This window comes from Lutra lutra, chromosome 7, assembly GCF_902655055.1.
Source record: "Lutra lutra chromosome 7, mLutLut1.2, whole genome shotgun sequence".
In the NCBI taxonomy this organism is placed as follows: Eukaryota; Metazoa; Chordata; class Mammalia; order Carnivora; family Mustelidae; genus Lutra; species Lutra lutra.
Genome location: NC_062284.1, coordinates 5,022,440 through 5,047,058, shown reverse-complemented (window position 1 = coordinate 5,047,058; position 24,619 = coordinate 5,022,440). Strand labels below are relative to the sequence as shown.

The window sequence follows — 24,619 nt, the reverse complement described above, 5'->3', positions numbered from 1 at the left end:
GAGAACGCCAGCTAAGTCAGAAAAATCATCATTTGGCATCCATTATAGTAAACACTGACAGGGAGTCATCAATGGATGATAAAAACTCTCTTGGGTAAGTCTGATGAGTAACAGGATACTTACCCAGTCTCAGAGTATCCCACAGCAGCATACCCGCCAATTGCAAAAGCCAAAATGTACCTTTATTTTTGTAATTATTATAGTAATCGCAACGAAGACAAAAAAGGGAATTTTGTAGTGGAGAAACTGGACAGACATCACCTCAACCAAGTGATCAAAGTTAACTAACAAGACCGGTAACAGAAGGAACAGACATCCGGTGCCTCCCACTCGGATGCGAGAACATGTCACCACCTCTGTGATACTCCTGCCAAGACGAGTAACATCAACCTCATCATGAGAAAACAGAAGATACATTCGAATTGAGGGACAGTCCTTAAAACAATTGGCCTTTACTCTTCACAATTTGTCAAAATCATGAGAGACAGAAAAACCTTAAAGAGACATGACAACCGAATGCAATGCATAATCCAGGATCTTCTTTTGCTATAAAGGACATTACTGGGACAACTAGTGAGACTGGAATGAGGTTTACCGATTAAGCCATTGTACTGTATCAGTAAAAATTTTCTCATTTTAATGATTGTTCTGAGGTTATGCAAGAGAATTTGTTTTATTTATTTATTTTTAAAGACTTTATTTATTTGACACAGAGAGAGAGAACACAAGCAGGGGGAGCAGCAGGCAGAGCGAGAGGCAGGCTCCTCGCTAAGCAGAGAGCCTGATGCGGTGTCCATCCCAGGACCTCAGGATCATGACCTGAGCCAAAGGCAGATGCTTAACTGACTGAGCCACCCAGGCACCCTGGAATTTGTTTTTAGGAAATGCACAGTGAAGTATTTAGGGTTGAAAGGGAGAGCATGTCTGCAACCTACTCTCAACTATTTTAGGAAAAAAGTAAAGAGAGAGAACAATAAAGCAGTTACAATGAAGTGTTACCATTAGGGTTTCAGGGTAAAAGTAATACAGGAATTCTTGTACTATACTGCGTATCAGAAATTATGTCAATGACTCAGTCGGTTGGGTGGCTCAGTTGGCTAAGAGTCTGCCTTTGGCTCAGGTCATGATCCTAGGGTCCTGGGACTGAGTCCCACTGAGCAGGCTCCCTGCTCAGTGGGGAGTCTGCTTCTCCCTCTCCCCCTCCCCCCTGCTCGTGCTCTCCCTCAAATAAATAAATAAATAAAATCTTTATTAAAAAAGATTATGTCAAGAATCTAAAAATATTATGTATTCTAGTGGGCTTTAATGAGATAATAGAAAAATATACTGGTCTCTGCTTCCAGTTCCTGGCACAGAGCTCTTGAAACCTTTGTAATTTGCTAACTGATAAGAACAGAAGCCTCCCTGGTTCTAATATTTGTCTCTGACCCCATCCTTGATGCAGGGCTCCTAAAGCCCTTCTAAATTCTTAAGTGTTAAAAACAGCAGGAGCATCTTTTGTTCTGGGGCAGTGATTCTGGGTGAGGGCTGCTCACCAGAGAGACCGAGCCACGATCAGAAGCCTGGAATTCTCAGGAGCACCCCATCCTGCAGAGAGGGGAGAGGGGCTGGAAATGATCTTGCCGACATGAGGCAGCCATAAAACCCCCAGAGTTGGGGGTTTGGCGGGCTTCCAGGTTGGTGAACATGTCCACATGTGGAGGGTCAGGCATCCCAGCGCCACGAGGACAGAAGCTCTTGCGCTCGGGACCAACCTAGTCCCTGTCCTGTGTCTCCCTCCTCTGGCGGTTCATCTGCATCCTTTATCACATCCCATAATAAGCTGGTAAATGTGAAGTGTTCCCTTGAGTACTGCGGGCCGCTCTAGTACACCAATCGAACCTGAGGAGGGGGGTCATGGGAACCTCTGATTTGTTAGCCACATCGGACAGAAGTTATGGGTAACCTGGGGACCTTCAACTTGCTGCTGGCATCTAAAGAAGGGTGGGAACCATCTTGAGGGGCCAAGCTCTTAACCCATGGGATCGGATGCTATCTCCATGCAGACACCGTCAGCATGGAGTGACACTGAGGGACCCCCTGCTGGGGTCACAGAGAGCTGCTCAGAACGAGGAAAAAGTCCACACATTTGGTCACCAGGATTGAAAACACTCTATGTGATGGTAGAGGAGAAAACAAGAGGGGGGAAGACTGGGTTTTTCCCTCCTCAGGAGGCAGACTTGGGCTGTTTTTCTAACACAGCTTTAATACCATATTTTAAAATAACAGTATCAATACATACCTTCTCTGGAGTGACATACAGAAGTTTTATAATTGGGTCTTTCTTGGATAATTGCAGGTAAATACTTGTGGCTTCTGAGTCAGTCTTATCACCAGTCAGATAGGTAGCTGGGATCTAAGCACAAAAGTAGCAAACTTAAGCACAGACGTATCCTCAGTCTCTATAAATGTTTCAGAAGTCATATATCAAAACTGGGTCAAAGGGAAGACAATCTCAGTGCAGTGGAAGTAAGTAGTTAGCATATATTTAAAAAAAAAAAAGAACTTAGCCTTAACTCAAAATATTCCCATTATTTATTTCCTTCTCTTTTATCCCCTTTTCTTTACTGCTTTTGCTTTTCATATCTATAAATAAGATAAATATGAATTCAGTACCCAAGAGTGCCGCGTCCTGACGTATGGCTCATTTTAGTTTGGGCAAAGGTATCTCCAGCGTTTTAAAGCTCAGGGATGATGAGAGTAGCATCAGGCCTGATGGGCCACAGGGGATGGGCACTGCATAAACACATTCTTTGGAAGAAAAATCAAACCAGCGGTCTTATTGAGGGGTGGGAGCTCATAACCTTGAAAAATCAGGATTTGGCAGAATACATTCATATACGTTCTTAACCTCGGCCAAGAGGAAAAAGGACGCCCGTGTGGGGGTGCTCCTGTGTACGCATTTTAAGATGTGAAGAGAGTGGGAACTGTGGTGATCTCGCAGTAATAAGAAAAGAAATCCGTTCATATTAGTAAAAGAAATTCACATCAGGAAAATATAGGTTAAAGGTTCTTGCTAAATTACATTTTTCTAGAATAAAATCAGACTGAACTACAGAAGGTTATCTGTATTGGAATTTTCAAAGACTTGTACAACTTAATGAAACTGCTGTGCTTTATGTTTGCAACTCACAAACTACTTTATGAAAAAGGTTACTCAGAGTACTGAAATACAATTATTTTTATGTCTTTATTAGTATTTTTTATTGTAATTGGTAGCATTTTAACTTACATCCAAGGAAGTCAGCTTTTGGACTTGATCTACTATGAGTGATCTCAAGGGAGAAATGACAATTGTGACGCCAGGAGAGACACAGGCAGGGAGCTGGTAACACAGACTTTTACCACCTCCTGAAAGGACAAAACCCCCCCCGCAAAACCTGTCAGGTTCAATCTTGAGAGCATGAAGGCAAAAGTTACGAACTAAATCATACAGTAATATTTAAAAGCAATCAACTAATAGGACACCAAGTGACATTCGGCACCGTGCCAACAATTTGCCATATCTGAATGATATTTAGACAATTTAAATATTTAGACAATTTAAATGTGTGAAAATTACCTTTTAGGCCATCTCGTGTAGGCTTACATGAATGCAAAAGCACGAATCAGGGCAGGGAACTTAGAGGCAATAGAATTGCTTTAAAAATCTACTTGGGAAATCCAAACACTGTAAAAGGGGTGTTCTATCACAGTGTTAGGATGAAAATAATTACCTGGTATAACATTTAATTTTTAAAGACTTAAAATGTGATAAAATATACATCACTTAGGACCATGGTTTAACACTTCTTAGATGATCAGAAAACACTTGTAGGATCTTACTTTTTTAAACTAGCATGAACCTGTCAAACGCTAAATACCCACGCTTTGACTCCCGTACTCTTATCAATAAGGGAATGTTCCCAATATTCCTTTGAGATAAAAGAAGGGTAGAACTACACTGGGGTATACTAACAGAATATGAAGAAAAAGACACCCTGAGACGTACCCCCGTCTCTCCGTGTAACTCGAATTCAAAATGGTAAGACAATCAATACACGTTAAATGCTACCGAAAATGATCCGTCTCTAATTTTCAACTCTCCCACGTCCACTGATAGTAGAAGCCTGTGCCAGGCGTTTCTAAGACTTTGTTTTTGGTTCTGAACTATACATCACATTCTACTTCTTTACCTATGGCTAAACGCTTTTCGTCGGATGGTCACGACATTCTGTGAAGTAGGTGCTTTACTGTCATCCTCACCGGACACAGGAGGCAGCTGGCACGTGGGCTGAAGGGCCTTGCTCAAGGTCACGCTGTGAGTAAGTGGCAGGGCTGCATGCTGAGGCCAGGCCATCGCTCCAGAGCTAAAGATCTTAACCACCCTTCAACACTACACTGAACCAAATAAAGTGCCAGAGGCGGGCAAGGCCTCTGACAGTAATTTTTTAAGTGCCAGACTAATTTAGACTTAAAGAAAGAGAGAGAGAGAAATTCTAGATTGACTGAACACAACAAGCTCTGAGTTGAAAATCTTAAAGGGCCATTAGCGCTATCACGTCGACAGAGGACATGAGGTAGTACACTTTCTCACTACCGCGCGGGAGATCTAGAGGTCCCTTCATGATGGAATTACTGTGTGGGTGTGCATTTTATTTCTATTAAAGGACTTTCATTTAACATCTGCCAATGGACTCCTGCCAATTGACATCTAAAAATACGTACCAGTGGGCATTAAGATAAAACAGTCTTCACCCAGCAGCGCAGCATTGATCGCCTCTAGCTGATTAGTTCTAAAATTATGCAGGCCAAATTTTTTATGAAAAATCTTCATCATTTCTTTTGTATGAGGAAAACTAAGACTTCGGAAACGCTCATGTTTCAGATTTCTGGATGCTAAATCTTGTGCCGACTTGTCTGAGAAAACAATCGATGTTAAGAAAAATCAGCACGTTATTGTTAACAAGTCAGTTTCAGCCCTTACCCCATGCCACACAAAATCAAAGGCAAACATATCCCTGCAGCACATCTTTCTTTAACCACTTATCAGGGTTTCATCCCTGCCAAATGTCAAAGCCGCCAGAAACTTCCTGAGGCCAAATTCCAGTCTCTTCCTTGATCGTTCTGCAGCGTCCACCACTAACTATTTCATTTATTCCCTTCTTCCTCCTCTCCTGACCTTCAAGACAATCATGGGGTTTCTACTCAAATTCTCTCTCCAAGCTCCACTTCCTCCACCTGCCCCTTATACGTGGGAGTCTTTGCAGATGCTTGGGACTTTTAGCCATTCTTGCTTTGGAATTCTCAGTCCTCTGATCTTAGTCCCCACCGATACCTGCCTAAGTTCCGGTCCTGGGCACGTCTCCAGATGTCTGCAAGACATTTCCACCTGAATGGCTTACCAACACTTTAAGCTCCACAAGTCTTAAAATAGCCCTCCTCAGCTTTTCTCCCAATCTGCTCTGCCTCCTGACTCCCCTGCTCTGCTAATGGTGTCATAGATTTCTCAGTCACCGGGTCTGAAACCTTGGCGGCATCTCGGCTTCCCCGGCTCTCCTTCCGCCGTGTCTCTCACATCCACCCCCCCACCCCCGCCCCGCTCGGCTTCTTGCTCTGCAGCCCTGCTCTCCCAGCCCCGGTTCGGCACGCAGAACAAGGGGTGCTCACGCCAGCTCTGGCAGTCTCTCTAATCCCAACACTTGACTGTCTCAAAGATAATTGCGAACATCAAGGATGACACACTCTAACGTGCTACAAAAATAAATCCATTAATGGTTATTCTAAAGGTCAACAGCATAACTGTTAAGAACAACCTCCGTGGTATTAAGTCATCAATGGCAAAAATAGGGAAGGCTGTACTTTATAAAACCTTACACATAGAAACTTGTTTCAGTTAAAAAACACTTGGCAATGACTTTACAGAGTTGATGTAACGTTTTAAAATTAATCTTGGCTTCTCTCTGCAGCCTTTCCAGTGGTTAATTGCACTTCTCAACAAATTTCTACTAAACTATGAGTTTCAGGAGGACAGGGACTACTCGTTACTCACCTATGACCAGAACCCGGCACAGAATAGGGCCTGAAGTGCGCACGCCATAAGTGTTTGTTGAATGAATTAAAAGGATTTTAGGCCCAAAGAAATAATTTGGTTTTTTTTTTTTTTTTTTAAGAGAGAGAGAGAGCAGGGCGCCTGGGTGGCTCAGTGGGTTAAAGCCTCTGCCTTCGGCTCAGGTCGTGATCCCAGGATCCTGGGATCGAGCCCCACATCGGGCTCTCTGCTCAGCGGGGAGCCTGCTTCCTCCTCTCTGCCTGCCTCTCTGCCTACTTGTGATCTCTGTCTGTCAAATAAATAAATAAAATCTTCAAAAAAAAAAAAGAAAGAGAGAGAGAGAGAGCATAAGGAAGAGGAGCCCGATATGGGGCTCAATCTCAGGACCATGGGATCATGACTTGCGTTGAAGGCAGATGCTTAACCGCCTGAGCCACCCAGGTGTCCAAGAAATAATTTGTCTTAAGAAATTTCTGACTTCATGTCTTTCTTAGAATGTCCTGCATTTTAATATTTTAAGACAGAAAACATGATTCTCTACTTTGTAAATTGATCAGTTCTCATTAATTCAAAGTTCTAAAAATACACACACAGTTTTAATATATAAATTTAGCCTTGATTTTACTCATCCCCCAAATCATTAAAAACTTGGTCCTCATGAGCTTTATTGTTCTAGGGACTAAAAAACGTTAATTTAAAGGCAAAGCACATTTGTAATGACTTTAGAGCTTTACTACAATAGGTCAGAATTAGTCATTTTATAAAACAGCTGCTACGGAGACAAAGGAGCAAATGCTTTTGAAATTGTGATCTGTAACTTGTGTCATCAGCAGGAATTTGCATAGAAACAATGTACTTTTCAGGCAAGGATGATGTGCTATCGATTCTCTTACACAACTCCGATTCTGACAGTTATGTTTTCATATAAAATATAAGCATTTATTTTAAACTTACCAGTGTACTTCTGAATTGACTCTGAGTTTTTATTTTGAGCAGCAGATGCCACTGGAAGACAGTTTGTCTTGGCTGAAGAACTTCTTTCTGATACTGGCTTAACGGGCCGACCTTCCTTAATAGGTTGACAGGCAGCCGTGGAAGATTTGCTGGCCGCTAAACTATGCATAATATTTTCCCAGTCATCATCATCATCATCAAAGCCATCTATGTCAAAACTGTCAATATCACAGGCAGCCTGGAATTCTCTTTCTAAGTCATTTATTGGAGCAGCGCATTTATTCTGATCTTTCACAGCCGTGCTTGTGAGAACATTTCCTGGGAAGTAAGAGGTTTCATTTCTTTTTTCTACCCTTGGTGTGTCAGCCCAGTTGCTACTTACAAAGGACTTCTGTAAATGGGGGTTGAATAACGGTCTTTCAGAGGGATTCTTCGTGGTGGCTGTGAATCCTGTCTTTCCTGGGGTAGCAGCCACTAAACACTCCCTAGCGGAACTGGGATGCGAGGGAAGGTGTGGAAAATTTAACTCCTTAACAGAACTCCCTGTAGGACAGGAGTCGCCCTTTGGAAAAGCGCTGGGAGCAGAAACAGAAGCCATATCCTCCACAGGGTTCCCACGTGAAGCAGGCCTGCGTCTCCACCAGGAAACAAGAATACTGGCATCACTTGTATTAAAGTCGGCTTCAGCTAGGAGCTTCCTTCTGAAGAGGAAATAGAACACCACATGAAATGTGAGGCCACACAAGTCTGTCTTTAGTGGCGAAACAGATCCTCTTTTCCTCCGTCTTGAAAATGTGAATATAAATGCTAAGGGGGCAGTTTGAAAAGGTAAATAAATTTATTTTTTTTAAGGTTTAAAAAAAAAAAAAGATTTATTTATTTATTTGACAGAGATCACAAGTAGGCAGAGAGGCAGGCAGAGAGAGAGAGAGAGGAGGAAGCAGGCTCCCCGCTGAGCAGAGAGCCTGATGCGGGGCTCGATCCCAGGACCCCGGGATCATGACCTGAGCCGAAGGCAGAGGCTTTAACCCACTGCGCCACCCAGGTGCCCCGAAAAGGTAAATAAATTTAAAACAGAACAATGACAATTATCCTATTCAATTTCCTGGCCAGAATGCTTGGAAATTCTGCCCCTTATGTTCTGACTTATGTTGGTTGAAATGTAATCAGATATATACCAGAAGAAAACGTTAGATACCTTATGTCCCGCTGCTGATGCAGTTCATTCCCACAATCCAGAGCTTTCAGTTCGTGGTCAGGAATAGTATCGACTAACTTACAGATCTGGTCCATCACATGAATAAGCTGCTGCTGCACACTTGTCTGTCTAGCTATAAAGTGTCATTTTGTTAATATTTTTCCTTGAGCAAAGATTTAAAATTATGACAGTCATGCACGTAAAATTGGTAGTAGTTTAACAACAAAATTATAAACTACCATATATTGCCCTATTCTCTACCTGTGAAATAATCTGAAATTGTGTTATCTGTACTCTATATCATGAGAGCCCAAAACTGTGTTATCATCATCTCATTTCATGTTAGTTTTCAATTATTTCTCTTAGGGTAATCAATGCCATTGTAAGATGCAAAGGGTTATCAGTTTACTATCGTTTTTCACTAACGGCAGGGGTAAATCTCACCACGCCCATACATGGGGTCGTACAGGGCCAGCCAGGCAAAAGCCCCACCCCGCCTGTAGTCCCGGGCTGCCCTGCACCCACACTTCCTTCAAAGGAACAACACAGCACTAAGACTTTCTCTTTCTCTTTTCTCTTTTTAAGGCCCCAACCTCAGTGGGCATCTGATATAAGGCAGCTCAAAGAGAATTAGGTCTGGGAGTTTTTTGATCAGAAAAAATGATTTCTCTTTTCAATAAGCTGGATAGGCTGCTGGTGGCTGCCCCTGCCGCCACCCCGGGAAACAAAGTTTGAAAATAAGCCCCACACAAGGGAAAGGGGAAAACAGAAAAAGAAAGGAGCAGGGGACTGAGATGGGGACAGAAGGTGGGGGAGAGGGGAGGAGACAGGTGTGAGAGAAAAAAGTGCCTGAAGACGATGTTTGCACATCAGAATCCAGCCAGACCACTCCACATTTTTAAAATTTATGTTATAGAACTAAGAAAAAGAATGTCAAAGGAGATAATACTTTAAATGAAGGAAGAAAAGAAAGGGTCATGGGTAGCAATGGGAAGCCAGGAAGATGCCTACTCCACCCCGAGGGCCTAAGGGATGTGGAAGAAATGAATGGTTGAGGCGGGCTGCCGAGGAAACTATTCTCAGGAGACAATCCAAGAGCTAACAGAAGAAAATGGTCAGGGAAGAGAATGAGGCTACCAGAAAATCACTGGAAGAGGGCAGCCCATTATAATGTCCAAAGGGCAGGAGGGAGAGGGAAAGTGGACAGGGGTGGGGGGGGGGAGCAGGGGGACAAGTGTCTATGTCAGAATGAGTTGGGAAACATGGACTTTTCCTGGTGACCGGCATGGATCAGGACGTGAGGTCAAAGATGGCGAAGTGGAATTGCCGAATCCCTGTTTTGCCTGTTTTCTCTACACAGAGAACGGGTATCAGATTGGAAAGAGGAGAACGAACAATCATCTGAACCAAATGAAAGCCAAGACAGGCTCAGAGAGAGATACAGGTATTGAAAAGGAGCTCAAGTCTTCTTGTCTAGACAGATTACACCTCAGAATACAAAGGAAACCTGCAAAGAAGATCCCGCTGATATGCAAGGCATCCAGTGAACAGGACAGTTGATGGAAGAGCAAAACAGGCAAACATTGTTCTAATTTTCAAAAAAATGCTAAACAGACTGCCAAAAGCTACAGGCTGGTGCTTTGGATGTTAATTCAAGGCAAAATTCTAGAACATGTTATCAAATGTCAAATGCTTTGTGAGCTCTAAGAAGGAGAGGAAACAACTATAGAGTTAGCAAAAGTTCATATAAATAAATCAGTAATCTTAATGTATTTCCTTCTTTGAAGGGATCACGAGACTGGCAGATAACAACAGCTACCATTTATCGAAGGCCGACAGTACACTGGGCCCTTCACCATGAATCCTGACACCCAACAAGGTAGATGTTACTCTTTTCATTTAGCAGAAGAAACTGAGGTTCAGAGAAGCTTCACTGATTTTCCACAGTCTCCCAGCCAGGAGCAGGAGGGGATAGGTTCGTACCTTGAGACCGTATCACTCTGGAGCCTGTGTGTTGTCATGACCGCTCCTCCCCCCGGTTCCCCTTGCCACCTCAGACCCTGAACCCGTGGAGTCCTGTGAGTCTTCTGTAGCCCCAAGGGCCAGGGAGAGAAGCACGGTCTCACAGCAGGTTTGTGACAACATGATGTTGGCTGAGAGGGAGACCTTTGATGACATGCTGTCCTTGCTCCCGGCCTGGCCCACCATTGCCTCAGTGAGACCAGGCCGCATAGGCAGCAGAGTGTGCGGCCACACGTGTAAACCCGGGAGCCTACACATCACTGGGTTTCAAGCCCTGCTCTGTTGTCTAATTCTGTGAGCCCATGTAGTCCTAGTTAACACTTCTGTGCCTCGGTTTTCTTATTTGTAAAATGGGGAGAAGAGACACTACCTTAAAGGGCCGCTGAGAGGATGAAGTTAGTAGCATAAAAGGTCTAGAAGAGCACCTAGGACATCAGGTGTCTCAGGGACATCTCTAACAATAAACCTAGACACCAAAATAAAGAAAATGAAATTGGGAGGTTGTAGGCTGTGCACATACCCAATATGCGTGCCTGTGCACACACCCCACGCATGTGCACACGCTACACACGTGTGACATGCCCACAATACACACACACACGTGCACACACATACCACTGCCCATGTGCATGCACATACACACACACACACAGCCTGCAAGAACAGAACCCATCAAAAAAGACCAGAACGTGTTACAGAAATATTCAGGGAATGAAAGAGCTCTTGGAAGATGGCTGATTAAAAGGAAAAACCCCACAGATGAGTTAAAGATAAAATCTGGTAAATCTCCCAGAAAGCAGAGAAGCAAGAGATGGAAAATGGAAAATAGAAAAGATAACTCATGAAAGCCTAATACCCAAATAACAGAAGTTCCAGGAAGAGTGAAAGAAAAAACAGACAGAAAAAGAAAAGACAAAGAAATAAGACCAGAAAACTTTCCAGGATAGAAGGACACAGACCTCAGGACTGATAGAGCCCCCGAGAAATAGAAATCAGGAGAGGAAAAGGAGGCTGCCGCTTTCCAAAGTCTTGTAGTACAGCTGCATTATTTTTATTGATATTGAATAGAAAGCTTGAAAATGAATTGGAAACAAATCAAACAGAAAGTACTAAACTTTGCACGGACGTCAAGTCATAAACCCAGAGTACAAATGAGGGAAGTCAGGAGGATGAAGGTCTAGAAACCAGTATCTATAAAGAAGAGTTAAAAGACCTAATAATATTTAGCCCTTAAAGGAAAAGGAATGGGGGGTGGCGGGGAGGAAAAGCTTCTAGGAGCTTTAGACTTATCTCACAAGGATTAAAGTTCCAGGAAGGCAAATTCTGGCTCAACGTGAGAAAAAACTTTCTAACAGGTTGTGTTTTCACCATAGAGAATATAAGGATTATCTTGCAGGAACATGAGTTTCTGAATTATTCGAGCAAATGCTAGCTAACCAGCGCCTAGGGGTGGTTCGATGTTAGAGCTGAGGAACTGCAAGGTTGCCATCTCACGCTAGACAGCCACAGGTTAAAAAAATACAACTGTACTTTGTTTTCCAATGTTACGTGGTTAAAATATGTGCTATGTTAAAATAGTTTTTGTACCATCACAGTCTGTGCTGGTCTCTTGATCAGGGGGCTGCGTCGTCATCCCCTCAGGTGTTGGCAAGTCCTCGGATGTGCTAGGATCACCTTTTGTGTCAGAAGTGTCAAGGTCCTTTAACATACTGCAAATTGAAAAACATAAAACCAACCTCAGTACAGACTTAGACCAAGTGTGTAATTTTTCCTCTCATGTTTTTCCACAACTGGAATACAATACCTAACAGAAAAGAAAAACATGGTTTTTTATCTCCTCTATTCTAGAACCTCTTTGGCTGGCCTTCAAAGACTCCCATCCTCTGGCCCCGAGAGACCTTTTCAATTTTACCCCCAATTATGTCCTTTTGGTAACCCTGTGTGGTGTAATGGGCACGACTTACATTCCTCACAGGAGCCCAGTGTGGTCTACTTGGTCTACCTGAGGGATTCTGCCTTGCTCTCCTCTCAATTTGGAAAACCACTGTCCAATCTCTTATGACAATTTATCATTTTATACAAAAATTATTAACACATATAAACACAGTCAGCCTGACTAGAAGTTACAAAATAAATGACCACTAAAATCAGTGTTAAGAGAGAATACCATGGAAATCCAAACAAAGATAACACTTTCTGGAACCTGAGAAGGCTTTGCCAAGGAGGGAGATTTGAGGAAGCTTTGAATGATAGGTATGGGAAAAGTAACACCATGAGAGACAAAGGATAACTCCCTTTACTTGATATCAACTGTACTTGCCTAAAGCAGGATTTTGGAATGCAATCTTCTAACTTAATTGAGCAGTGATAAATAACCATACTTTACATAGTCTTAAAAACTGATAATTAAAGAAAAGGCCTTATATTTTTAGCAACATTTTCCAGATTGTTGGTTTGTCTCATCTGCCTCATGGGAGCTTAGGGTTATCATAGGGGCGTAACGGGAGATAGAAACGAAGAGGTAATGTGGGGCCTGAAGATAGAGGACTTTGAGGGCTGGCTCGAGAGGTTCAGGCACACAGGAGATACACAAACACCTCTCTCTTTTCTGTTATACATTATCTGATGACTGCACCTCTGAAATTAATCCAGAAGTCACAACAGTGTTTTAAAACAATATCAAATACAAAAGAAAATTTATGTGTGTGCTGCACGAAGTAAGAGTATCATTTGTGAAAATTCCATTTCAGTTTTAAAATATATACAAATATGTATTTGAGATTGCAATGGAAAATATATAGAGAGAATCTACCTTGGGAATAACCTTGGAAATAAGCATTTTCCAACTGCTAAAAATCTAGGTAAAGTTAACCATGGCATGACAACTCAATAAATTACATAGCCATTAAAAAGAATAAAAATAAAGATTACCTAGCAATATGGAAAAATGTTTCAAGAATGTTAAGAGAAAAGCAGAACCAGAAATTATAGATACATGTCGATTATAGCGATGCAAAAATCACACACATATGCAGACAGTATCAAAACGTAACATGAAACAGAACGTCTGGGTTTTTGGAACTGCAAGACTAATAAGCATCCTGGGAAGCTGTCTGGAAGGTCATAGGTGCAACATACACTTTTTTAATAAGCAGGAAAAACCCGAGATGTTCAGTAGGAATCAGTATGGTCCAGGAGATAGCCCCACACTGGACCCTAGTCCATGTGCCATCAACTGTATCACCCCAGGCAACCCCCCCCCCGAGTTCACGCTACATGAACTCCTGCTCAGTTCTTGTACTTTCAATAATTCTGTCCTGATTTCTCTGGGAAGCGAGCAGAGGACAGCTCCTACAGTTTATTAGTTTTGTCATCAATAGCGATCACGCTCTGACCTTTTCCTCCTCCTTAAACAGCCTAACCCACCTGTTAAAACACAACCCCAGAGAAAGGAGGCCACACAGGCGAGCATCTCCTTCCTGCCTGCCTTCCTTAATTAAGGTGGGATCCTAGAGGGGCATGTTTCTCATCAAAACACTGGTTACCAATACAGTAAATACTCCGCCACTCGACCGGTCTGGGCTGGGTCAGAGATGGAGGTAAGACTGACTACTGGTATTTTCAGCTATTGATGGGTTATGCGTACCACCTCTTTCTCCCACAATACTGCCAATTAGCCACAATCATGTCACTGATTTACTGAAGTTCAGTGAATGGCAAATAAAACGGCCAATTCTATCCTGCACGGTAAAGAGAAAAGGAAAGGAAAGGAAAGAACGGGACATATTATTTACTAAGTCACTTCCCAAATAAGGAGTTAGTTTTGTGTCATTTCAGGACTAGGAGTTTGAAAATACAGTATTTTTAGGAATATATTCCACACGTCAAAATCAACTAAATAAAACTGGAGGTCCCATGTAATTAATCATAGTGTGACTTTACAGCTATAGAATACCACCAATTAAATAAAATGTGTAAATAGGGATTTTTAATGCTTTCATGCAGATATAAAACTTTGCAGAAGCATGGAATGCAACTATACAGAAATGATCGTACCTAGCTAAACAGAATTACTTCAGATATCCCAGAAATAAGCAATAATGTTCACTGAGTAACTCGCTGTTTTACCTGAAACATTTTAAAGAGGAAGAAGAGGCAGAGATCATTTCTTCTTCCGGAGAAGGTGGAACAAAGTCTGTATCGTAATCATCCTCGTCAAGCTCAATACATGGAGACCTCTCGACCGAAAGGAATTCTGTTTCTTCCAAGTTCTTCTTTTCAGTACTATCTAAAGTAAAGCCGTGGACAGACACAGGTTACTTTCATCGCTCCTGAGACAGAGAGCACAGGCCAGGACCCCCAGGGGGGTGCCAGCACTGCCCGTGCGCCCTCCCTCTGCACGGCCGTGCGGGGGTTTCCTCATCAGTAAGGACTGAGTCACCTGGCCCAAGTCTAATGGATGCGGGAATGAGGCTGACGATCCGCTTACGATTTGCATGATGGTCTCCAGTTCAATTAGGAAACCCCAACTCAGTATCAGCACCTCTGTTTTCCTATTTTTCACTCATATTTCAGTAAGAGGGAAGGATAATAAATGAGTCTGATAATCGTACAAACACTGTACAAACACTGTACAAACAAAGGCACCCTAGTTACTGAAGTCTCCACATTCAGTGTCCCTCTCTTGACTGTGTGGGATTATAATGCCCAGTGGTTGCTCGTCAGTTTACCTCTGACCCCATTTTCTCTTCATAAACAGCCTCGCATTTGATCAGACTCCATCGCCTCTCACCCCCTAGAAACCTGATGGAATTCAGGTGTTTATTTATTTATTTTTAAATTTTACTTTATTTATTTATTTATTTATTAAAAAAATTTTTTTAAAGATTTTATTTATTTGACAGAGATCACAAGTAGGCAGAGAGGCAGGCAGAGAGAGAGGGGGAAGCAGGCTCCCTGCTGAGCAGAGAGCCCGATGCGGGGCTCGATCCCAGGACCCCAAGATCATGACCTGAGCCGAAGGCAGAGGCTTCAACCCACTGAGGCACCCAGGCGCCCCGGAATTCAGGTGTTCAGAAGTGTCAGCCTCACATTTACCACCACTTCATAGGGCGGTTTGTTTCCACACATGGCTAATCTCAGCTGTGAGCTTCTGGACACCTAAAACCTAGGAGACCTGAACAGAGAATGATGTGAATGTCATCGGGAATAGCTTATTGGCATATTCAGATCACGTCATACATCCACAGTCAGTGGGAGCACGCGATAAAGGAATTATAATGAAAAGTCTTAGCTTCACATCCCAGTTCTGCCACGAGCTAGGCAACGGGGCATTAAGAAACCATTTAACCTCCATGGACCTTATAGAGCTATCCTTGGTGTTTATGCAAAAATTATGTCAGCAGAATAAAATCTTTCATGTCATCCATGGGTCCCGCATCAAGAAGTGGCCAACAGACTGTGCAGCAGGTCCCTCCACAGAGCCCAAGGACAAAGGCTGGATCTATTTGCTATTGTTCCCAGTGCCAGCTTTGAATAAATTAATACAGTCAATATACTGAAAGGGGATAAAACATCATTTTTACCTCTTTCTTCTCCCAAATGAGTTTTTGAAGGTTGACTCTCCTGAGCACCGCCAGGTATAAGGTCTTCAGGACCGGGGTCATCGTCAATGCAAATCACATCGTTACTGAACCATTCCGAGTCGTTGTTCTGTTTCTTAGTCAAACACGCCTGCTTGCTTTCAGAGGAGGATAGAGTCAAATCAGCCTTTACTGTATTTGCTCCGGGAAGCTGCGCTTTCAAAACATTTCTCTTAGACTTTTTCGATTTCTGAGCAGTGCTTACTCTCACAAAGTGATTTCTGCATGGCGTGACAAATGCTTTTGAATTTCCAGAAGTATCAAAGTCATCCATATCATCCCAATCATTGATGGTAACAAAAGAATCTGATGAAGAACTAAATTCTAATTTCTTGAAAGTAGCATTACTGGATTTTTTTACAATCGGTGTGTTCTGGGTGTTACATAAAACTCCCTGTGGAACTTGCAGCACATCTGGCAATAATGATTTTGAAACAGCTCTCCTGGTTTGCTGTCCTGCTGGAGCATTTCTGAAGTCGCTGGGACTTGTCTGCTGACTTGCTGTGAGGGGCGGTGGTCCACTGAAGGAAAAGGCCTCAGCAACATTAACATCTTTATCATTTAAGGCAGATGTTTTCGCTACTGAGACACTAGTGACAGATACATTGTTGGCCAATGTTACTTTCTTCTTAAAAGTGAAACCTCTGAAACATAATTGAAAAACAAAATTGAAAAACTGAATTAGACTGGTTAGTTTTAACAAACCCACCAATTACAGAAAACTCTAAAATCTGTTACTGATTTACACAGCAACTCCTTCACTGTATCACAAATGAGCAAAGAATCTATCTCCCTCTCTGGTTTTGAAATTTATATGGTAACTTCAATTATACTTTGTTCCGATCTTTCCAATTTAGAAGCTAATTATTCAGTTTTGAGAGTGTCCAGGCCTATTTCATAGGCAGGTCGTCCTTAATGAGTAGCGCCTCCAGCGGGAGGGGACAGCATAAATAGAAAAAGAGAAGAGACGCAAGTGTAGTGACTTCTTGTCTCTCTGACACATGGTCTATGGGGAAGAGAAGTGACGACTGACAGGCTACACTGGAATCTGAAGGACAAGTGAAAGGGGTAAGTGTTCTGGATGTCTGCTGGCCTTGGTGACATGAAGTTCAATGGTAACTTTAAAGTCCAGCTCCCAGAACAGTTGGTGAAGTTCTAGAAATTATTATTAAATGTCATAAGGAATTTGGAGTCTAGCTCAGAGGAGAGAACACAACTGGAGAGCTACACTGTCCTTATAAACTTTCTGGAAATGGCTATAAAATTATATTAAAATATTAAAATACCCATTTTCCCCAAATTTATAAGAAGATTCAATATTCATTCATCCTACAGATATTTACTGAGCAAGCATCATGTGCCAGGAACCAGGCAAAGGTACTGAACATTTATTACCTGGAGCTCCTAATGCATGTGCAACTGGTAATTTGCAAAGTGGGAAGATCACTGACCCCTCAGCTTCATTTCCTCATCTGCACAGTAAAAGGGTTGAAAGGGAAGGTATTTCATTTGTATGATACTGTGGGTCAGTGCCTGTATGGGAGCCAAAATACTTACGAAGGTTTCGGTTTTGAAGGGCTTAACTTATTACTAAGTTTTCTGGCTGAATGGCGTTCCAGTTGCTCCTGTAGATTATTCTGGGGAACAGCAGCCATGATCCTAAACAGTGAGGAAAAGAACTTATCAGTGGAGTTATATACTTTGGATTAATCAATGTACTTTGGATTAATTAATCCCTCCTTTGGGGGGAGGGTGGGGCGTGGAGCACTGTTCCAACTGTGCTCAGTTAGGGGTTTTTTTGGTCAATAAATTGCTCTGACATTTTTTCACAAGTGGTGGTATTTGAACTATATAACCTTTAACTCACTTGAAGGCTCAGTTAAACCGCAAAATGACCTGGTTTCCCTCAATGCTAAAATAAGCACAAAAGATATCAGACAAGAGATTATTTGTGAAGGATCTGGAGAAAAACAGGATAGGGCTTGGGCTTGAAGAATAAATGGAAGCTGGATGGGGGTGAAGTGGGAGTGAACGAGGAAAGCACACGGAAAACCCCAAGAAGAGATGAGCAGAAAGAGGACCTTCCCCGAGCACCTTCATACCCCTGGTGGGACAAGTGGGGTATTGCTGGATACCGCTCATGATAACACACAGCCTCAGTCCCCTGAAGGTTCCTGAGGCCGAAGGAAGACAGGAGAGCTAGAGTCCATGCACAGGCAAAAATTCTCCTTCAGGCTGGCAGTTACAATCCCCTTTCCCATTCCATCCTGACCAGAGGTCTACTTTTATGCCATGTACCTTAAGAGGAAGGGTCGACTGCACTACATGATATTCATGGAAATACAAAGTTTTACAGAACTCATATTCTACTCACTGATTATTAAAATAATCTGTTTAACAGCTGTTTTACTTGACTTTTTAAAGTTTATTTATTTTAGTCATCTCTACATCCAATGTGGGGCTCAAGATCCAAAGTCATACTCCTCTAAGCCAGCCAGGCATCCCTATTTTACTTTAAATAGTAGTAAAAACAATCTGGAAGAAATGGAATTGTATTCAATTGAGAAATTTCCATTTGTCCAGCTTGATGAAGATGATTATGATATAAATTTTGTTCCCTGTTCTCCAGAAGGAATGATTTCTGCCTCTTCTTCCTTGTTAATACACTTTAAGTAAAATAGCTAATTAATAAACACTGAATAATTCACACTGATAATGTGAATTATATCTTAATAAAGTTGTGACCAAAATAATCATAAAAAAGTAGACAGAAGGGTTATAATGAACTCCTACATATCCGTCACACAGTCTCAACAGTTTATCAACTTGCCCAATATAATTTCACTGGACATATATCCCGGTGTCCTCACTTTACCATTCTGGAAATTAACCTCCTCAAATAATGTATTTTAATCCTGTTGTCCCTTCTTTATTCATTACCTGGAATATTTCTATCAAGGGACATCTCCTCTGATCTACTATTTTGCTACCTAGTACGGTACAGTTCACACAGGAAAGACAGGATAAATGTTAGATTCTTTCCTTTATTTGTTAATTTTCAAATCAATGACTTGATTTTCTAATAACCCGCAATGATGGTCAAATTTTTTCCCAGTATTATAAGCTCACAGGTTAAACATATTAGGTACATCTTAGTCCAATAGTTATCATCCTCGTTGATTGTCCAATTATTTCATGTTTGGCCAGTGGGAGTCTCCGAAGTCCTTTTACATATAACCTTCATAGTCTTGGCGAGCTCCCTTGCTCTCTCTCTTTTTTTTTTTTTTTAATTTATTTGACAGAGAGAGAGAGATCACAAGTAGGCAGAGAGAGGCAGAGAGAGAGGAAGGGAAGCAGGCTCCCCGCCTAGCAGAGAGCCCGATGTGGGGCTCGATCCCAGAACCCTGGGATCATGACCTGAGCCGAAGGCAGAGGCTTTAACCCACTGAGCCACCCAGGTGCCCCTCCCTTGCTCTCTTGAATGAAAAGATATTCCAGGCTAATCTTGTGTATTTTTTGCCCCAGACTTAGAATCAGCCATTTCCCCCAAAGAGTCCTGATTTTTTTCATGAAGAATATGTTAAGACCACAGCCTCCACGTGTCCAAAGGCATCTACCTATTTTGTCCCAATGTGGGCCTTGAGCTCACAACTCCAAGATCAAAAGTCGCACAAGTCCTATGCTCTGACTGAGCCTACCAGAAGCCCTGGCACCCCCCAGTTTTATATCCAGTTAAAAAGATTGGTCTTTGGTTGAAATATGCTCTCTCCAAGGTCCACCCAGTGTGGAAATCCTCTGCAGTAGAAATGAGAAAGAGTGAAGTCACACTGCCGCGTCTCAGCATTTCAACCTTTGCAGCTGATACAGAGGCAGAGGCACACAGACCTTTATCCTTAAGACACTAAGCAGAACAAAATGGTCCACGGCATCATTACAGAACTTTCCCCCACATTCCTTCTAAGTTTTTATAGCTTTTATCTTATCCCTCTATGAATTTTCCATGTCTTATTCATTTTTGCATCAAAAGCAGCCATGGTACTCTTTTTTTAAGATTTTATTTATTTATTTGACAGAGAGAGTTCACAAGTAGGCAGAGAGGCAGGCAGAGAGAGGAAGGGAAGCAGGCTCCCTGCCGAGCAGAGAGCCCGATGCGGGTCTCGATCCCAGGACCCTGGGATCACGACCTGAGCCTAAGGCAGAGGCTTTAACCCACTGAGCCACCGAGGCGCCCCACAGCCATGGTACTCTTAAGATTTCCAACATTACTCCACAGCATGATGACATGTGTACTTAGTCATCTCAATAGTACAAACGTTTGATTAAATACTTCATAACTCTAGTGACACATTATGGATTCATAGTTAGCATGCAGTCGGCCTGAAACCTGGGGCACTCTTCCCTATTTTTAAGCAACACAACATTGTGGTTATTCCCAGAGGGCAGCATCCTCTAGCCAGAGATATATCCCAAAGCATGGCAGCAAGCACACAATTTTCTTTTCTTTCTATTACGTTCACAATTTTCTACTCAATATTCTTCAGTGGGAATGCTCTTAAGAAGTTGGGTGAGTGCTGAGAAGCAAGGAAGTGTCTTCTTTGTGCCTACTCCATTAAAACATTAAAATTGACACACAAAAAATTGTTCACTAACAACAGCAAAGATTAGTGATATAAAATTAAAGAAGGAAAATAAACTGAACACAGAGACCAGTGAAAAGTTTCACAATACCAAAGAAGAGCAACTAAACGATGAGCCCAGAAAACTTCTGAATTAGGCTCCCCACAGGAATCGCAAGTGTAATTTGGAAAATGATCAACAATTTTCTCTCACTTGCGGAGGGAAATCATTCTTAAGCCACTGTATTAAGCAAAACACTGATTCAAAAATATGAAAAAATTTGCTGAATGGAACAAAGTAAACCACAAGACCATATCCACGCACAGAAAGAACAAGCCAGTGAAAAGAAGGAATGAGAGGATGAGAACAATCCAGAGCTAGAATACAAAACATATACCCAGTAAAAGAGACTTGTTCAAATATTTGTAAATTAAAAAAACCAATGGCAAAAAATAAATGATTAAAGGGGCCCTATCTGAACAGTATCTTGAATAACAAAAATAGTTTAGGAGGACCTTTATTTAACAAGCATGTTGTGATACTAAGAAGTAGTCTAATGACATTAAACTAAAAGGAAAAAAAAAGTTAAGTAATCTCTATACCCAACAGGGGGCTCAAACTCACAACCCTGAGATCAAGAGTTGCATGCTTGGGGCGCCTGGGTGGCTCAGTGGGTTAAGCCTCTGCCTTCGGCTCAGGTCATGATCCCAGGGTCCTGGGATCGAGCCCCACGTCGGGCTCTCTCCTTGGTGGGGAGCCTGCTTCTCCCTCTCTCTCTGCCTGCCTCTCCACCTACTTGTGATCTCTATCTCTCTCTCTCTGTCAAATAAACAAATAAAATCTTAAAAAAAAAAAAAAAAAAAAAAAAAAAGACTTGCATGCTTCATTGACTAAGCCAGTCAGGCGCCCCTAAAAGGAAAAATTAAAAAGATCCAAGCAACTCTCATTCACTTGTGACAAGAAGGGAAGTATCTTCTTGGAGTTTGTTTTTTTGTTTTTCTTAAGATTTATTTATTTGCTAGAGAGAGAGAGAGAGAATAGGAGAGTTAGTGGGGGTGGGGAACAGAGGGAGAGAGAATTTCAAGCAGATTCCACACTGAGTGTGGAGCCTGATGGGGTGCTCGATTTCACAACCCTGAGATCATGACCTGAGCCCCAACCAAGAGTCGGATGCTCGGCTGACTGCGCCACGCAGGTGCCCAGAGTTTTAACATGGTAAAGGACACGCCTATTTCCCAAACTGGCTGTTAAGAAGTGTTCACATTGATGGGGCTCTGTGCTCAGTAGGGAGTCCGTTTCTCTTGCTCTGCCCTTCCCCCAGCTTGCACACACGTGCACATTCTTTCCCTCTAAAATAAATCTTCAAAAAAAGAGAAATGTTCAAATAGCAACAATGACTTTAAAAACACAAATTTAGGCAGACACAAGCAGTGGCTTGCAGACTCTGTGTTCCTGCTTTGCCAGGAAACTGCAAAAGCTCTTGTGCCGGTGAAGCAGAATTTCTTAAGAATGTAAGGGGTGGAGAAGAGAACACCTATGATGGCTATGAAGGCCCTGATGCCATGAATGTCTAATTCATGTCTTCAGATGATCATGTAGTTACTGTGGTAAGAGAACATGTGCTAACATCCAGAACAATAAAAGCCACGTTGTGTGGCCCGAGTCAGTCTGCTGAGAATGAGACTACTGAGGTCAATTTCATGTGTGCTATCAAAGTTATGCTTGGGGGCGCCTGGGGGGCTCAGTCGGTTAGGCATCTGACTTGATTTTGGCTCAGGTCGTGATCTCGGTGTCGTGAGACAGCCCCACATGGGGCTTTGCACTGGGCATGGAACCTGCTTGGGATTCTCTCTCTCCCTCTGCCCTTACCACCCACCTCTCTTTAGAAAAAAAGTACATGTGTATTTTACCTACAAGATTCACTACAGGCCACCCAGGCGCCCCCCTCCGCCTTTTTTTAAAGGCAGAATTCCTTTTCTTTCAAATAAATGAGACTAAAATTACTATTCTGGGATCTATCACAATCAGTATTACCTTCTCTCTAGGTCAAGCTTTTCTTTTCTTTTTGTTCTCTTAGGATGGCTACCTCAGGACACAGGGAGAGACTGGCCAAAAAGACTGCTCTTAAGAAACTCAGGGGGGCGCCTGGGTGGCTCAGTGGGTTGAGGCCTCTGCCTTAGGCTCAGGTCATGATCCCAGGGTCCTGGGATCCAGCCCCGCATCCGGCTCTCTGCTCAGCGGGGAGCCTGCTTCCCCACACCTCTGCCTGCCTCTCTGCCTACTTGTGATCTCTCTCTGTCAAATAAATAAATAAAATCTTAAAAAAAAAAAAAAGGCTGCATAATATTTTTTCGAACAGAAGGACCATAATACAGTTAAGCAGCCTCCCTACGTTTCCAGTATGTTCTCTCTTCCTGTCTTCTATCTATCTGCCTGCCACTCTACCTACTTGTGATCTCTGTCTGTCAAATAAATAAAATCTTAAAAAAAAAAAAAAAAAAAAAAAAGAAACTCAGGGCCAACTAACATTCAGGTATGTCTTGCTCTGTTTCCAGTTTTGTGCTGGACGTGTAGGTTTCAGGGGTGGGCTCCACTTGGTTACTGTTCAAAGGGAGGAACTACCTTTCCTGGGGTGAAAGTGAGGGCCAATCATAACCTTACAAACCTCAACTTCACCTCCACGCACACCAAGGATAAGCAACACTCTCTCTAAACAAACATCAAGCAAACACAATTTCTAGACGAAGAGAGACTTTTGAATAGGATTTCATAAATATATGTTTTCTTCATTTATTGTCATACATAGTTTATCTTCTGGGAAGAGGCATATCTGTGTTAGTTACCTAAGAAAAGCAGAGCTGTCAAAATGTGGAATCCGACTACATCCCACAAGAAAGGGAAATTTATTAATTACTGGGTATCAGGTGGTTGTCAGGTCCATTTTCCCAAAGATCTTCCATATCGCTATTTTTATTACAAAGGTTTTAATTATCTCTCTCTTTAATATCCACAGTAAAAATGTATTTAATTCTCCATCTTTTAGACTTTTATTTAACTTCCAGTTATATTTAATAAGTAAAATTAAAACAATGGATAAGAGCTATAAAAAGAACCTACACATTATATCAAAGACTCCAAGGCAAAGGGAATAAATAGTCATTGCAGAATGATTAAAAAGCCCAAACTATACTCAATCTCTATGACCCAAATAACACAGCAAGAAAGTGAATAAAGCTAAAACTGTTAAAAATGCAAGGAGAAATAATGGAAAGAAACAGAATTGTGAGGAAATCAGCATCACTTTACTACAAAACACAAAGACCAGTGGAAATGAGAAATGTACTAAGAACCCAGCTTCTTTGGTCAATTCTGCCACAAATTCACCGTGTGGCTTGGAGGAACATCCTCATTTGTAAAATAAGGAGGTTGGGTTGGACAGTATCTGTGTTTCCTTCTAAAATTAGTCTTCTATGATTCCAGAACTAAATGGTAACTGGCAGGAATAAAATGAGAAGTAGAGAATATAATCCTTTAAAAAATGTTGATTAGCAATTTAAAAAGCTGTCAAAGAAACAATACACATAAAAAAGTAGAGATTACATAGTTTCAATTTGGAGGCACAAGTTAATAAAAACAAATGAACAGGGGCACTGGGGTGGCTCAGTTGTTAAGCATCTGCCTTGGGCTCAGGTCATGATCCCAGAGTCCTGGGATTGAGCCCCACAACAGGCTCCAGGCTCGGCAGAAAGCCTGCTTCTCCCCCTCCCACTCCCCCTGCTTGTGTTCCCTCTCTCGTTGTGTCTCTATCAAATAAATAAATAAAATATTTTTTAAAAAATTTAAAAAAAACACAAATTAATAAGGAAAATAAAAGTAAAATTTAGAAAGTTTAAATTATGGTCTAAATAAAACAACTGGAACTGAAGAAAAATCTCAGTATTATAGAATGATACTATTTTTTTTAAAGATTTTATTTATTTATTTGACAGACAGAGATCACAAGTAGGCAGAGAGGCAGGCAGAGAGAGAGAGAGAAGGGGAAGCAGGCTCCCCGCTGAGCAGAGAGCCCAATGCGGGGCTCGATCCCAGGACCCTGGGATCATGACCTGAGCCGAA

General features: G+C 42.1%; 1 protein-coding gene across 3 annotated transcripts in view; it reads right to left on the bottom strand.

The window, feature by feature from the left end:
• Positions 1-24,619, bottom strand: part of BLM (BLM RecQ like helicase) — a 91,229-nt gene that overhangs the window by 44,926 nt on the left and 21,684 nt on the right. For all 3 annotated transcript variants that reach the window (XM_047735604.1, XM_047735606.1, XM_047735607.1), the window contains 9 exons: positions 17,444-17,545; positions 15,830-16,530; positions 14,373-14,532; positions 11,832-11,953; positions 8,223-8,355; positions 7,025-7,725; positions 4,747-4,938; positions 3,272-3,390; positions 2,282-2,395 (listed from right to left, as the gene is read on the bottom strand). In XM_047735604.1, the coding sequence (XP_047591560.1) occupies positions 2,282-2,395; positions 3,272-3,390; positions 4,747-4,938; positions 7,025-7,725; positions 8,223-8,355; positions 11,832-11,953; positions 14,373-14,532; positions 15,830-16,530; positions 17,444-17,541 (2,340 nt within the window). In that variant the 5' untranslated portion in view covers positions 17,542-17,545. Of the gene's footprint in view, positions 1-2,281; positions 2,396-3,271; positions 3,391-4,746; positions 4,939-7,024; positions 7,726-8,222; positions 8,356-11,831; positions 11,954-14,372; positions 14,533-15,829; positions 16,531-17,443; positions 17,546-24,619 lie in introns of those variants that run through there.